The following is a 16013-nucleotide window of genomic DNA, read 5'->3' as shown; positions in this document are numbered from 1 at the left end:
TGTGGAGTTCTCTCCCTGGCAAGGTGTGCCTGTCCCCTTCACTATTAAAGTTCAGGAAGAATTTTAAAACATGCCTGTTCACCTAGGCATTGGGTAGCTGAAAGGTGATGTTCCCTGCCACCTTGGTGAGGCTATGTGATGGTTTAAAAATGCTTTTAGGTATTCTTAATGCTTTTTAAATGTCTTTACTTGTTTTATTTTTAACTAGCTGACCCGGCCACGCGTTGCTGTGGCTGCTTTAGTGTAATGGGAAACGAAGATGCAGTATAAAAGAGAAAATGATGTCTTACCGTAGGTCTTTGCGTTGAAGTTGAGGTTGTTTTGGTTTTCTTTTCTTGCTCGTTATTGTTTATGTGTATATAACTCATTATTAGTATTGTTGTATTTTCTGATTCCTTTTTTTTAATTGTTTGTATGTCTTGGTTTGATGTTGCTGATGTGCATTGGAGGGCAGTATATTTGGTTGTACAGTATCAGGTTAGGCTGTCCAAACCCGGAAATGGTGGACGTGACGTTTGTGCTGTGCTATTTAACGTCCACTGGAGGGCGCTTTTTTGCACATATTCATAGATTTACCTGGGAAAGGTGTGATATTTTTACAATCTAGGTACCTAAGATCCTTCCCATATGGCCAAGGCATGTTGTGTCCAAATCTGACGGCAATCGGTCAAGCGGTTACGGATAAAGTCGAAAACAAACAAACATGCAGCTTGAAGGATTTTATATACTGTATATAGATTGTGTTGCAATCAAATATCCAGAGAATATCCAGAGAATAATAGGAAGAATATTTTACATTTGTGGAAGAGAATTAAGAGGAGAATTTTGGGGAGCAAACTTCCTTTAACTCTGAGTCCTTTTGGCTGTGAGGCAAACAGTGTGTTCCTGATGAGGAAAGCAGAGGCATCAGAGTTGGCAGACAAGCATCCTAACAGCTTCTTAATGGAAGTATTTAAACCTTGTTGTTTCTGCAAAAGACAGGCACTGCGCTCCAATCTGTTTGAAAGCCAATAATGGATGGGAATTTACCTCTCCGAATTCTCGTGTCTCCAAAACATGAGGCAATGTGGTGAGATGACGAAGATATGGGTCTGGGAAACGAATGGTTACTTTATCAATTTTGCAACTGCCAGCCTTCCAGCCCATCATTTCCCTTTCTTCGGCCTTCCCTTTCCTCTTGGCTCCATTTATAATTGTAAGCTGTCTGGGGCAGAGACTGTCTGCCTTTCAGCGTCTGCACTTTACAGCACTTAGCACAAACAGGCTTCGGCATCCCTGGGGACCTTTAATGATTATTATTACCATATTTCTGCTGTTCCCCAAACACGTCCTTTCTGCTTGATGGGGGAGAAAGTGGCTCTGGCGAAAAGGTTGAGCCTGGCAGAATAATGCTGAGCTGCATCTAGAGGTTGTGGGCTCAGGCAGTTTCTAATTCTCTTTATAATTCACTGTGAGGTAGGAAGAGGAGTCGCTTGCTTCTTCCCTCACTGCTGAAAAATTGTGATATCTGCTATGTAAATAAACATCCCTCTCTATTGTGATTTTGATATCCACCAACTCAGAGAGAGTGCACAGCAATCTATTTGCCTTGTATGTTTCCAACAGTTCAATTGCTCTTATCAGTCCAGCCTCCTCCTCACATGTACAAATGTTGTGCAGTGGAGAAGCAAACATGGAAAATTCAACACACACACACACACACACACACACCCGCCCAATGGGTACATTTCACAGGATTTGTATGCTTGTAGGGGCACATTTGTAACTAGAGTAAGAAATTAAAGGGAACACTTGTGAGGCCTCCTGCAGTGTCCATCAAGTTAGTTTGTGGATTTCAGACTTCCTTGTTCCACAGGTTCTGTGGAAGAGATCTACTCTTACTCTTTGCCTCAGACCCTTCCAGGCTGGCCATGTGTCCTACATTACAGAGGACAGCCCTCTGTTTGAAGGAGTAGGTAGATTGGCATCTAGAGGCAGTGTGGGTTAGTGATTAGAGAGTTAGGCAAGGACCTGGGAGAGCAGGGTTCAAATTGCCACTCAGCCGTGAAGCTCGCTACACGACCTTGGGCCAGTCACTGCCTCTCAGCCTAACCTACTTTCCCTTGTGGTCTCTTCCAACTCTATGAGTCTATGATTCTACTTCACAGGGACTGAAGGCTCATCCATACTTCTGCTTGTCCTGTGCCTACAAAGAGCAAGTCTGAGAGGTTTCCCCTTTCTCCACTCATTTCCCAGGGAAACTTTAGCTCTAAATTGGAGCAAACATCAATCCATGGAAAACCCGAATTGCTGTGTGCTCTAATTGAGCACTAAAGAGCAGTTTTCCTCAGGGGAAAGCAGCAAGACAAGAGGAAGTGTGGATAGGCCCTAAATGATGGTGGGGAGAGCCATGTATGTTTCAGAGGATATACTGTAAATGCAATAAAATAAATAAATTATTAGTTGTTCTCTAGCTGATTTGCAGTATCTGGGCAAAGCTTTATGTCTGCCAACAGTTTAACAATATTGAATGTCTAAGTACAAAAGTAACAAAAAAACAAAAATACTGTTTGTTGTCTTTTTGTTTAACAGTTTAACAATGGCAAGGAAAATTGCAAAGAAAACCAACATCATGTGCCTTGAACCAATTAGGTCTCTATCATCCTTGGTGTTCTCTCACCTGTAAAATATGAGTAGTTATTGGCTGCCTATGACCAGGCTTTCCTGCAGCTTTGCAAGCTGGTTTTAGAGTTATTAGAGAAGTACCGGTAAGTCAGTTACTGGTTTGCTCTTCTATATTCGGGTTTATGGGGAATGCTATGGATAACTGTCTTCACCCACTGAGCCCCCACTTTGCATTTGGCTCTAGCTAGTGGTCCTATGAATCCAAGAAAAGGGCAAAATCAGGGTACAAAAAGCAAAAAATTGACACATTTGTAGGTGGGAGTGGGGAGGAAGAAAAATAGTAGTAATATTAGGCACTGCCATTTTTGGTCTCCAGTGCACTCTGCCGCCAGCCTGCCACCAGTGGCACCACCAGGCACACACACCTCTTTCCTGATTTGGGCTGGTAGCGACCGTGGCGTGCAGAGCGGAGCGGAACATGGACTGCTCGACCCCCCTGATTGTGGGTAAAACGCTGGATGACCAGCCCATGCCTTGTCTGGCCTCCAGAGTTTCATTCTGTTTAGCCGGTGCGCCCAAGGGGGCTTGGGTGGTGGATGGGGCCATGCCCAGCCCAAGGGGCCTGGCGTGCCTTGCCCAGCAGAGAGAGAGGCCCCACATATTGACCAGAGCTTGCACCCAACTGGGAATGGGACGCAAGAGACCCAGCAACGACGCGACACTCCCACCTGCCGAGTCAACACCAGACTCTCGCCATCCACACAAGCCTGAGAGCTGCCTGCGTGTCAATGGGCGGATGCTGATGGAGGAGCCACCGGTGCCCCAGGGGATGCGGGGCAGGCACCAGCGACAGGCTGCACTGCTCGGAGGCAGCGGAAGGTGGCACTTGTCCACCCTCTGCCTGCCCTGTCGTTCTAGCCTCTGGCGCTTGCCCGCCCGGCATCCTGCATTGGTGGTGTGGTCTGGGAGCAGCTCTGCATGGCATAGCCACTGACCCACCCCAACCCTACCCTACCTGATCTTCCGATGGCTCTCCCCCTTCCAATGGATGCTCCGCATGCTGTGGTCTCCGCATGCTCTCCTGTGGCCAAAGTGACTGCTCCACACGGCACATCCGTTTCCAGGGCACAGGAAATGCCACTCCCCCCCCCCAACGCAAAGAAACCAACTCCCCCCGCCAAACCAAATATTTCCTTTAAAATCTAAAAATATTTCTAGATGGCCGTGTTGGCCCCCCAAAAGAGGGCATGTCTGAGAAAACCTGGACGTATGGCAACCCTAAGGCAAAATAGATTTCACAAGTCTGGAGTTTGTTGCCCTGTGTTTTATTTGAATATCTGTCTGCTATCATGTTAACGATTCATAAGAAGGGAGACCTTGAAATTGCTCAGCAGCAGCAGACTGAGCAGGTGCACAGGTCACCCGGTCACTGGTAACATTAATTTCTATTTATTATTATTTCTAAATTAGCCTCTATGCATATAAATTCGCATATGCAAGTTTTATTGAAATCCATATACCCACTGCCCCTCTTTTTGTGGTGATGTGTACTTTGTTACCCATGACTCTTCCCTCTAGCCTTTCTTCCTTCTTCTCCCCTTCTTTTCACAGGGCTACTGCCTCCTCTCGCACAGGGGTGGGGGCAACTTGAACAAAAAGGGGAGGGCAGATAAGCCCTGCCCCGCATAATCAATCACATGACATGGTGCACACACACCATTTGAATGGCAATGCCCATCAACTTTGGGGGGAGCCTCAAATATTTTTACGGGGGGGGGGAGTCCCCTAGGCTTCTATGTTTCCCACTCTCCTTTCCCAGGACTGCTGCTCCCCTTGGCCCTCCCTCCCCCTTGGCCGCCCCCAATGCCTCCATTCCCAGGGACCTCTTCTTCCTGGCTCCTTTCCAATATCAGAGCAGGAACAGAGAATGTGCAGAGAGGAGGTGTGAGGGAAGCCAGCAGCTGGGGGCCTGAAGAGCTTGAAATTCTCCCCATTAATCTTAGAAGTCCTTATCATTGGCTGGTCTGAGCTCTGTGGTAGTCGTCCACAGGTTACAAGTTCCATTGAAATCTGTATTATAATTGCAAAAGTAGATGGCCATTTATTTGAGCCAGGACTTGAGAAGCATTGTACTAAATTCTCACCCCGTTTGGTAAAAAGCATCCTTCCCCCTCTCTCTGGTTTTTATTTTATTTTATAATAATAATTATTAAGCAACCAAGTGCTGCAGTTCTTCAAAGTCTGACCAGATCTCCCCAAATCAAAGTTTCCAGAAGGGTAGATGAAACGCAGCAGAGCTTGGATGGAAAGCTGGCTGTTCTGAGTCATCATATACACAGCAGCTATCAGCGTAATTTAGTTACAGAGCAAACCTGCACTGTAAGAAAAACACTCACAGGCCATGGTGGGCTCTCCTGGCAGGAGGCTAGACAAAGACAGAAGAGCCAGCTGAGTAACTGGAGGGACTCAGTTGAAAGGAGGTGAGTGGCTTCTTGGAGAACCTAGGGCAGTCTTGGCGGCTGCTGGATTGTGATTGTGTGTGTGTGTTTGTTTGCATGTTCTGCACACCCCTCTCTTGATTCCTTTCTCTCCCCTCCTGGAGCCTGACAAAAAGCTGAAAAACTGCATGACATCACATGTCAGAGATTCCTCGTGGAGAGAAAAACACAACTCCTCCTGCAGCTCATTTCAAAAGGCGCTGGGAGGCTTGGTCTGTCCACGTCAAGCAAAGAGACAGAGAGAAAGAGGGAGAGAGGCAGAGTGCAGTTCAGTAGCCAGGCTGCACAGATCTCTCAACTTTTCCAGTAGCGAAGAGGAAGAGAAGGAATAAAACTTCTTGGGTTATTCCGAGGCAACAGTGCTACAGTGATCAGAAGTGCCTGGAGGAAAGAAGCAAAAGACCCGGAGAGGGAGAGAAGGAGAGAGACATCGCTGTTGTGAATTGGAGGGAGCGGTGCTGTGAATTAGCAAAGAATTAGCATCCAGAGCAGTTTAGCATTACGGCAAGAGAAAGCCGATGCTCCGGCTGGAAGAATCCCATTATGGAAGAAGTACCGGCAACTGTGCACTGGCAACTCTCTCCCTGAACTGCTGCTTCTCCTCTGACTCAGGTAACAATGGGGGGCTTCTGATCTGTAGACCCTCAGGCACATGTGAAACTGAGAAGGTGGGCCCCACATCCCACCTGGACCTGCAGGGCCACTCCTAAATGATCATGGCTACCATGGGCGGTCATGATGGCTACAATATCCAAGCCACCGCCGCCATTGCAGCTGTCACCACATTCCTCATCATCTTCACCATCTTTGGCAACATTCTAGTGATCATTGCTGTGCTGACCAGCAGGTCTCTGAAAGCCCCACAGAACCTTTTCCTGGTGTCCCTTGCGGCCGCAGACATCCTAGTGGCCACCCTCATCATCCCCTTCTCTCTTGCCAATGAGTTGATGGGCTACTGGTATTTCAGCAGGACATGGTGCAAAGCCTACCTGGCCTTGGATGTTCTCTTCTGCACAGCCTCCATCGTGCATCTCTGTGCCATCAGTCTGGACCGGTACTGGTCGGTTAGCAGAGCCATTGAGTACAACTCCAAGAGGACGCCAAGGAGGATCAAGTGCACCATCCTTGTGGTGTGGCTGATTGCAGCAGTCATCTCCTTGCCTCCGCTGGTCCTCAACGAAAACCCAAACAATGCCAAAGAGGATGCAAGGAGGTGTGAGCTGAATGAGGAGCCCTGGTACATCCTCTCCTCCAGCACCTGCTCTTTCTTTGCCCCCTGCGTCATTATGATCTTGGTGTATCTCAGGATCTACTTCATAGCCAAGCGTCGAAACAAGCAGAGGACTCAAGCTAAGAAGCCCAAGACAAAGGCAGAAGAAGGGGTGCCCCAAATCATTGCCGTTCCATCTGTTGAAACCTCTCCCAAGCAGGACCAATCCAAGCCTCAGGGAGAAGGGGAGCCAAATGGACATCAGGTACCCACTCAGGAAAGTGACCAACCAGAGACCCATTGCCTCTCTACTGAGAAGTTTTCTCTTGTAAGCCAGGAGGAGAAAGACCCAGAGCCAGCAACTGCCACCAGCCCTTCTCAGTCCCTGCCTGAGAAGAAGCCATCTTCAGAGTGCTTTCCCCCTAGCAGCGCCAAGCGGGGCAATGGACCACCCCAGAGCTCCCCTCAGGGCATGGACACCTTGGCCACTGCGAGAGGGGAGGTCCTGCTGGTGAGGAGGGTGAAGACCCTCAGTGCCAACCCTTGGAAGAGGAAGACACACCTCAACCGGGAGAAGAGGTTCACCTTTGTCCTAGCTGTGGTGATTGGGGTCTTTGTCATCTGTTGGTTCCCTTTCTTCTTCCTCTACAGCCTCCGAGCCATCTGTCCCCCAGAGCACTGTCCAATCCCAGAAAGCACCTTTAAGTTTTTCTTCTGGATTGGCTACTGCAACAGCTCCTTGAACCCTGTCATATATACCATCTTCAATCAGGACTTTCGCAAGGCTTTTAGGAAGATTCTCTGCAGGCAGTGGACTCAGACTGCCTGGTAAGAGAGGCTGGGTGAGCGCAAGCCAGCAAGCAATTCAAGAGTGCATGGGGACCCTTGTGGAAACGGAACTGATCGCGCTATTTAAACTAAACAAAGAAAAATATATTTATTTGTTGGCTTTTGTGTTTGCAGAAAGGGGAGTGAGGTGAGTGCTGGATAGAAACTGGCTAGTTCAGCTATCTCGGTCAGTGTGTGTATAATGCAGACCCACACCCATATGTTCTGCCAACATATTTTTTTTCACCAAAAGATTATGTGCCAATGCCAAATATCTTCTGATTAGTTGGGTCAAAGGAACCTTCCCCCCCTAAATCCTGTGGCTGAATGAGAGTGTGCTCAAGGGTTGCCAGCTTTGCAAACTATCCCTGTTGCTGTGCCTTTTACAGCAGCTTGATCTGCAGGGATTAGCAGGTGATAATGTTTTTGTCTCCGTGCTGCAAAAAGCTTCCCGTGCGATTCCTGCAGACTAAGATGCTGTCAAGGCGAAGGAGCAACCGTGGCAAATTTCCTCGCCTCCTGACCACTTGGCAGCCTCCTGTGCCATCCAGGTAAGCCACAGAAAAGTAATCAGTTAAACAGCCCAAAACTAATCCATTTATATGTGTAAATGTTGAACATGCTTCACAAGAAATCTGCAAAGTGTCTATTTCTCTGCTCAGGAATCTAGGACTGAAAATTCTCTTTCAGGGGCATGTTGGCAGCTATGAAGGAGTGATGGTCAGGTTGCCAACTGGCCAGAATAAAATGGATGGGACTGCTCCTGTGCCTTTGGCAGAAAATTTGTATACAGGTGTCGGCATGGAAATAGTATTGCTTGCTAACTCTTCACATTGAAACGCTGCTCTTAAAGGCACAGCAGCAGGCAGGGCTGGAAGCAAAAGTTGGTGGTTGAAATGGTCTGATTTTTATTTTTTAAAAGGGTGATTTGAGCCAAATGTTGATGTTTGTTGTATTTGATTGCAGCCAGCTATTGGGAAATTCCCTGGACGGTGCTTTTTGACATGGTAGGGTTGTTAACTTTTAAAAATCAGCTCTGCTCCTGTACCTTTAAAGGCAGAACGATTTGGAGAAATTTAGTAAGGCAAGCTTTTGTAGCTCTTTCAGTTCCACATCAAGAAAAACTTCAGCTGTTACACTTGTGCAAGTCAAGCTACTGTTAAAAGCACAAAAGCAGCCCTGTTTAAAAATAGCAGCAGCAAATTTGCAACCTGGGTTGTTTTTACTATTGTGTTTCCCGTTCCTTTGCTTCTGGAGTCCTCACAGAGAACAGCCAATATTTCTCCATTGGAGGTGGTTGGACTAGATGATCCTTGGGGTCTCTTCCAACTCTATGATTCTAAATTCTTCCCATGGAACATGTGCATGGAAGGGTAGGCGCTGGCTTCTAAATCAGGAAAGCAAAGTCCTCTAAGACACCAGATGCTTTTTGCTACTATTTAGGGTTGGCAACTGACAAAGAAGAAAACTCCAGTCTGGTCTGCTGTTTTGACCTTCAGGAGCAGCTTGATCTGTAGAAATCGACAGACGAAGTCCCCTCTAGCTATAGGCCTCCTAATGCACATAGTTTAAAGAGGCACAGCTGAAGTGGCCATTTGAAAATTTGGCAGCTAGGTTACTATGCTCAGAGGTAGGGTTCAGGTGTGCAAAGTTGGCCTGACCTGTGTTGATGTGGAAGGAGGAAAAGCATTCACACGGGGAGGTGGGCAGAAGAGGAGGGGTCCCGCTGCAGCACAAAGTCCAGCTTTGTTGGTATGGGTTTGTAGTAGTCCTATTGAAATTAACTGACATGTCTAACTTAGGTCCATTAATTTCAATGGGTCTACACTGAGTAGAAGTTAGTTGGATGCAGAACTACATTCCCAAGGACTGCAGCATTGAATGGAAGCCTTTGACTGACTACTGCCACCCAGTTAAAGAAATCATAGTTGATTAACTGGTGAGTTTTAGTTGATCGCTTAACGAAAGCTGCTATATGTATGAGAAAAGAACAAAGTGCTTTTTTAAAAAAAGAATATATTTTCTTTGAGCTTGGAGCAGGTTTTTTGGAAAACTTCTGGTCCTTCAGAGTTTGTTGGCTCTCCATTATCCAGGCTCCTGGGAATTGCAGGCCAACAAACTCAGTATGGCCACACAGGTTCATCAACTTTGGTTAGTGGATGCATGTGTGGCATAGCTGTCAACTTTCCCCCTTTCTAAGGGAAATTCCCTTACTCCGAATAGGATTCCTTGCAAGAAAAGGGAAAAGTTGACAGCTATGATGTGTGGATCACAGCAGACCCCATCATAAAGAAGGCCTTCTCCCACACACAGGACCTGTGCTAGGGCTTCTTGCGCCCTAGGCGAGACCACCTTCTGGCGCCCCCCACCCCGCCAAAGCCTGCTTTAGTGTGGGGGTGGGGGTGGAGAGGCAAGCAGCAGTTTCTCCGCTGTAGCAGAGAAGCTGCTGCTTGCCGGTCCTACCGCCTGCCCCCTGCCAAAGCCTGCTTTAGCGGGAGACGGGGGGTGGTGGTGTAGGGGGCAAGCAGCACCTCTCCGCTACAGTGGAGAAGCTGCTGCTAGCCCGTCCCGCCCAAGCCTGGCCAGCGCCCCCTCCATTTTGGCACCCTAGACAATTGCCTAGTTTGCCTTAATGGACGCGCCGGCCCTGCCCACACAGCCTGGCTGCTGGATCAGGCAGGCCAAGAGCCTCTCTAGTCCAGGATTCCATTTTTACAGTGGCTGGCCAGATGCCTCTGGGAAGCCTGCAAGCAGAACAAGAGTGTGAGAGCCCTCTCTACACTTGCGATTCTCAGCTTTAAGTTTTATTCAGAAGCATCCTACCTCTGATAATGGAGGCAGAATATAGCCTTATTCTCCATGAATTTATCTAATCCTCTTTTAAAGCTGCCCACTATGCCCTGGGTCTAGTTCCTGGGTAGTTGATACCAGTTAAAGAGCATATATGTGAAACAACTTTTTTGTGTGCTACCAAGCATCACTTCATGCTTGCCTACTTTGAAATGCATTGCCATTTTACTTTTTATGTTTTACCTGTGCTGAGCAATTAGTTATCAGCAAACTTTGCTACCTCACTGATCACCCTTAATTCTTGATCGTTTATGAACAACCCAAGAAGCACAAGTCCCGCTTCCAGTCCTTGGGCCTCTCCTTTCTATATCACTCCATAGGGAGAACTATCCCTTTATTCCTGCTCTGCTTCCTGTTTTGTTCTGATCCAGAAGAGGTCCTCTCCTCCTTTTCTACTATTGCTAAGCTTGCTAAGCAATCTTTGGTGACAGACTTCACAAAAATCTTTAGCAGAAGTACACAGTGTTGATGGCTCAAGCGCCTCTGGCTCTTAAGCTTACTGACACTCTCAGAGAACTCTGAAAGGTTAGTGAGACTATTGCAGAATTTGTACTGGTTTTGCTTCAGCAACTCTTCTATATGCTTGCCAATTCTGTCTCTAGTAATGCTCTCCACCAGTTTTCCTGAAGCAGATGTTAATTACCCAGATTCCCCCTGGATCCCTTTGGAAATTAGTGTTACATTCTGAGATGGTGCTTGACATCTGCAGTATTTTTAAGTACTTACATTTAAATAATGTTTAAAATGTTAAATCTGCTGATCAATTACATGGGGGACTCTTTTTAATCAATCAAAATGTTGTAATTAATCTGATTAATTTATTGGAAGCCACAGTCTGTCTTTAAAAAGTGCCAAGATCACTAGGGGAACAAAATGATTATTGCAAAGAGACGTGTGTGTCTGTGTATAATACACACATTTGAAAAAATGAGGATGAAATTTCATTCTCTTTTCCCTCTTCTACTCTGGAGGACAGAGTGCCTCTCCTCAGGATTGACCCAAGACATTTTGCTGCCTGAGACAAAGGAGAAGATGGTGTCCTCCCACCACTTCCACATGCAGAAGCCAAACAGGACTGGTAGCTGAATCTTGAATATTGGCAAGACTATAGCCGGTTGTGTGGCCCACGCAGCTCTTCTCTCAAAAGGGGGCTCAGGAGGAACAGCCATGAGGCTGCCACCACTGCACCCCAGTATCTGCCACCTGGGACAGTTTCCTAACTCTGCCTAATGGTCAGTCTCAATCTTGCCTGTCCTCAAGTGCTTTTAGTTGATTTGCGTGTTTAGACCTTTAAACCCACCACCCCCTTAAATAAATTCAGACAAGACTCAGATTTTGGTTTGGTTTTTGGCAGAATTTAGGCCACAACTTTACTGATTACAGCAAGTGAGTCGTTGCATAGGCTCTGGTTCGACTAGCTCCCTGGACAATGGCAGGTAGCGCTGACCCAGGGTTCCAGCATAGGTCAGCCTAGGGTGAACACCTGGAACAGTGGAAAGCCGGGGTCAGGCTAGTCCACCCGCCAGATGTCCCCCTGGACTCAGGAACGGGCACAACCCCTCTCAGGCTTGACCAAACCATTGAGTCCCTGGATTCCTTTAACGGAATACCCTTCGCTTAGGGATGGCGTGAGCGTTCCCCCATCCCTATCACCTGAACCAGAGCCTATCTGCAACCTTACAAGTTGTGACGATTTGCTACGCGGCAGGCAAAACCCAAATGGCAACAGCCAATCTGCCAAGTGGGGGAAATTCCTGCTGTGCCCCTGTCCCAACGACAGGCAACACACGGCGGCAGAGCAAGGTCAAACGCACAAGCCCTAAAAATAGGGAGAGGTGGGCAGGTGTTCAGATGCACTGACCACAAGAGGAAGCTCTGGGTCACGTGCATGGGCATATATAGGTCCCTTGATCCATTTGGCTAGCATCCCATTGGCCTGATTAAACCCAGCATCAAGGGGCCTACCAATAGGGTGTTGTGGCTATCCAATCGTACCCACCCACAACACAGGGTTTTGTTGCCAGGTCTCACCGCAACACGTGCCCTCTTTGAGGGAGGACATGATTAATCAATGTCGTAGTCCTGTGCTGCCAGCCACGGCAGAGCTCAGTGGGGGAAGAAGCCAGCCAACCAGCTGATCTCGGGGGTACTTGTCTGGAGGCAGAGTCCATATGCATAGTCCAGTCCAATCCAAAGGTCAGGAGTATCTCAGTTCACGTAGTCAGACGATCCAGGGGTCAAGAACGCCGAGGTTCTGAAGTCACGAGAAGCAAGAAGCAGCAAGGTCTGGCCGGGAAGAACAAATGTTTGTTTCCAGCAACTGGCTGAGGCTGGAGACCCTGCTTAAGAAAGCTGGTTCTCATCAGGAGTGAAGCCGACTCCTGGCCCATGACATGGTTGAAAGCAGAAGCACACTTTCCAGGGAATATATTCCACTCCAGGCTGGCCTTACCATTAGGCGGGGTGAAGCAGCCACTTGAGGCAGCAGGATTTGGGGTGTCAGGAAAAGGCAGCAAATTGTCAGCTAATTAATTTATTATAATTGTAACTATATTTCAGGGAGAGGAAGAGGGGCTTGTGGCATTTTCTACCTCATGCGCCAACATTCCAGTGGGGGGGGGGTAAATTTCCTGCTGTTCCTCAGGCAGCCAAGTGCCTGGCCTGAACCCATTGAACCCAATGAAACTTACTTCTGAGTAATACTTGCAATTGTACTGGAAGATTTATTTCATCAGCTGATAGCCCTAATTTCTAGCTTTCAGTTAACTCTGAACAGGTTGCTGCTGCTGTTTTTTTCAAAATGAGTGTCATATCTCATTCCTACTAGCTATCAGCCATTTTGAATTAGAAACTCTTTTCCCTCGGAGACTAGCACTTTCCTCTTTCGCCAGCCAGTTCCATGAGGGGAAGGAGTTCAACAGGTGCCCCTTTTCCAAAGTGTACTGACACAGAATAGCCCTGCAAAGTAGGGGGGGGAGTCCTCTTCCCCCTTAACAGCGTGGTCAACTTTCTAATGGTTTTGCCTATAAGGGCAACTTGATGTGGAAAAGTGAAGCAGACAAAAACTTTCCCTCAGTTGGAGAGAATGGAGGAGAAAACCTTGCCTGCTTAATTTTAGTCTTGGGGCACAGGACAAAAGGCCAGTAAAAACATAAAAGGGTGGAGGCCCTGCCCTCCTGATGCAAATGTAGGTTTGCCAACCTTTTTGACAATCCTTTGTCTTTAACAGATATATAGCAAACAGAATTTCCCCCATCACAACAGGTGAGCCAAAAAGTTTCTCCTTCAGAGTTTGGCGGTCGTGGTGACACGATGCCAATATTTTGCGGTCTGAATTCTAGATATTTGTACTTTTGACCATTTTCATTAGTCTAAACTAGCCTTCCACAACCTAGTGCGTTTCTAGTTTTTTTTGGGACAGCACAGCTGATGGCAGTTGTAGTTCAAGACTTCTGGGGTGGGGCAGGGGGCACCAAGTTGGGGAAGACTGAGCATGTGAAAACAAAGAAGAAAACTGGAAACCTCGGCTGATGAAACCTAGTTTATCTCTCATAGTTTTTTTTTCTTTCTATGGGTCATTAAAGAAAAAATTGAGGAAACCAATTTCCTGAAATACTTCTCTCACATCTGAATATATAAATTTGCTAACTGTTTCTTTCCAAATACAGTATGTGCCTCATTTGTATCCACATGGGTCCTATTGATCTTTTTCTGAGTCCTAAAATCAAGATTTGTACTATGGATCTGTCCCAAATCTCCTCTCCCTCCGACCCAAAAATAAATGAAACATTATTATTTTTTCCAATGCATTTTACATCTCTGATATACATCTCAGAATAATTCTCTGTATTCTGTGTGGGAGGCAAATATGAAATGGATAAAGTGATTTCTATATCCTAAATTGGGACTTTTGTGGCAGACCAGCTAGTGATTTTAAAAAAAATAGCCAGCAGGAATTTTTTTACAATCAAGGCCCAGCAGAGTTGGCTACTGTTAGAAGTGGGTCCTGAGACCCTCAAAATAAATTCTGAACGAAGTTGGTGAAGCAGCAAAAAGTTTATTGATTATAAAATGTCCTTGCAGGAGCAGCAGGTGTCCAGTAGGCACACTCCAAAATTGACAAAACAGAAGCTTATATCTGGAAGCACAGATCCCTCCCCTTGTATCCCCATTGGCTGGGTATGTGCAAGGGTTACAGTCTATCACGACCGCCTAATTAGACTATTAAAATCCCCGCCCTTGTTGACATCTCCCATTACTCTGAATTCGATGGCCATCACCCGTTTATCTTTCTCATTATTTGATCCATGTCCCTATGTTTCTACACATTGACTCAAACAATAAAGCCACATCCTGACCACTAACGAGTTCTGTATCTGCCGAAGCGTACAAATAAACCGTAATCCAACTGCAAGCTGTCCTATCTATGAGAACCCTAACCACAAACCGTTATAAATATAATTACAGTGGTACCTCAGTTTTTGAATGTAATCTGTTTCTGGAAGACCGTTTCAGTTCCAAAACGGAAAACTCAATATGGAAGCCGCGTTTCATGTTCGACTTCCGACGCGCGTTCAAAAACCGAGGTACCACTGTATAAGTAGGTCTGTGCTATCTGCAGTTGTCTAGCAGTTGCAGCATCTGTGAAAAAGCAACATTATCATTCCTCAAAGCTACACACAGCTCCACTGTTGGAGGCAGTATGCTTCTCTGAATATCAGTTGACAGGAGTCACAGATGAAGGGAGCGCTGTTATTGTGCCCAGCTCCTGCTTTCAGGCTTCTCACAGGCATCTGGTTAGGGTTGGGTTGCCACCTTTGTTCTGGCAAAATACAGGGTGGGCCAGGACAAATGTTTTTCCATCTGGCGCTGAAGTGACTTCTGCCAATCCATTACAATCTATTGCAGCCTAACCGGAAGGCCCCCTCTGGAATTTGTCACACACGCACACATACACATGAATGTGTAAATCTGTCTGTGCTTTGGCTACCCAGAGCTTAACTACATGACCTTTCACACACCCTTTCAAACACAGGCATTTGGAGAGGATTCCTAACTTGGAAGACCTGAAATACAACACAAAACACTATCAATGCAGTTTAAAATCCTCCAAGTAAAGAGAATCCACCACTGACCATCTCTCACTGATGTTGTCGGAATCTCCCTTCTTGTAACTTGAAACCATTGGTTTATGTTCTGCCCTCCAGAGCAGGAGAAAACAAGCTTTCTCCATCCTCTATGTGACATAATAATAATAAAACAGGGGTGCCTTCAGATGTCTTCTAAAAGTCTGATAGTTGTTTATTTCCTTGACATCTGGTGGGAGGGCATTCCACAGGGTGGGTGTCACCACCAAGAAGGCCCTCTACATGCTTCCCTGTAAATTCGCTTCTCGCAGTGAGGGAACCACCAGAAGGCCCTTGGAGCTGGACCTCCCTTTATATATTTGAAGATGGCTGTCATATCTCCTCTCAGTCTCTTTTCCAGGCTAAACATACCCAGCTCCCTCAAGTGTTTCTAATAAGGTTTGGTTTCCAGACACTTTATCATCTTGGTCGCCCTCCCCTGCATACATTCCAGCTTGTCAATATCCATCTTAAATTGTGGCGCCCAGAACTGGACACAGTTGTGGTCTTACCAAGGCAGAATAGAGTGGTACTATTACTTCCCTTGATCCGGACACTAGCGCTGTGGTCTAAACCACTGAGCCTCTTGGGCTTGCCGATCATAAGGTCAGCAGTTCGAATCCCTGCGATGGGGTTGAGCTCCCTTTGCTCTGTCCCAGCTCCTGCCAACCTAGCAGTTCAAAAGCATACCAGTGCAAGTAGATAAATAGGCACTGCTGTAAATTGTGTTTCTGTGCGTTCTGGCACACGCCACGGTGTCCCATCGTGCCAGAAGGAGTTTAGTCATGCCGGCCACATGACCCAAAAAGCTGCCTGCAGGCAAATGCCAGCTCCCTCGGCCTGAAATCGGAGATGAGCGCCACACCCCATAGTCGATTTCAACTGGACTTAACTGCC

At 46.9% G+C, this 16013-nt stretch overlaps 1 protein-coding gene across 1 annotated transcript; it reads left to right on the top strand.

The window, feature by feature from the left end:
* Positions 1-5489: 5489 nt before the first annotated feature.
* ADRA2B (adrenoceptor alpha 2B) lies at positions 5490-7320 on the top strand. The gene has a single exon (XM_033159049.1). The coding sequence runs from the start codon at positions 5813-5815 to the stop codon at positions 7142-7144; it is 1332 nt and encodes a 443-aa protein (XP_033014940.1). The 5' UTR covers positions 5490-5812; the 3' UTR covers positions 7145-7320.
* The last annotated feature ends 8693 nt before the right edge of the window (positions 7321-16013 follow it).

Source organism: Lacerta agilis, chromosome 8, assembly GCF_009819535.1.
Source record: "Lacerta agilis isolate rLacAgi1 chromosome 8, rLacAgi1.pri, whole genome shotgun sequence".
In the NCBI taxonomy this organism is placed as follows: Eukaryota; Metazoa; Chordata; class Lepidosauria; order Squamata; family Lacertidae; genus Lacerta; species Lacerta agilis.
This window is presented reverse-complemented; position numbering and strand designations above follow the sequence as displayed.

What these genes read in the sequence shown, in the direction of transcription:
- ADRA2B (XM_033159049.1), top strand. Translation starts at nt 5,813, where the DNA reads ATGATCATGGCTACCATGGGCGGTCATGATGGCTACAATATCCAAGCC.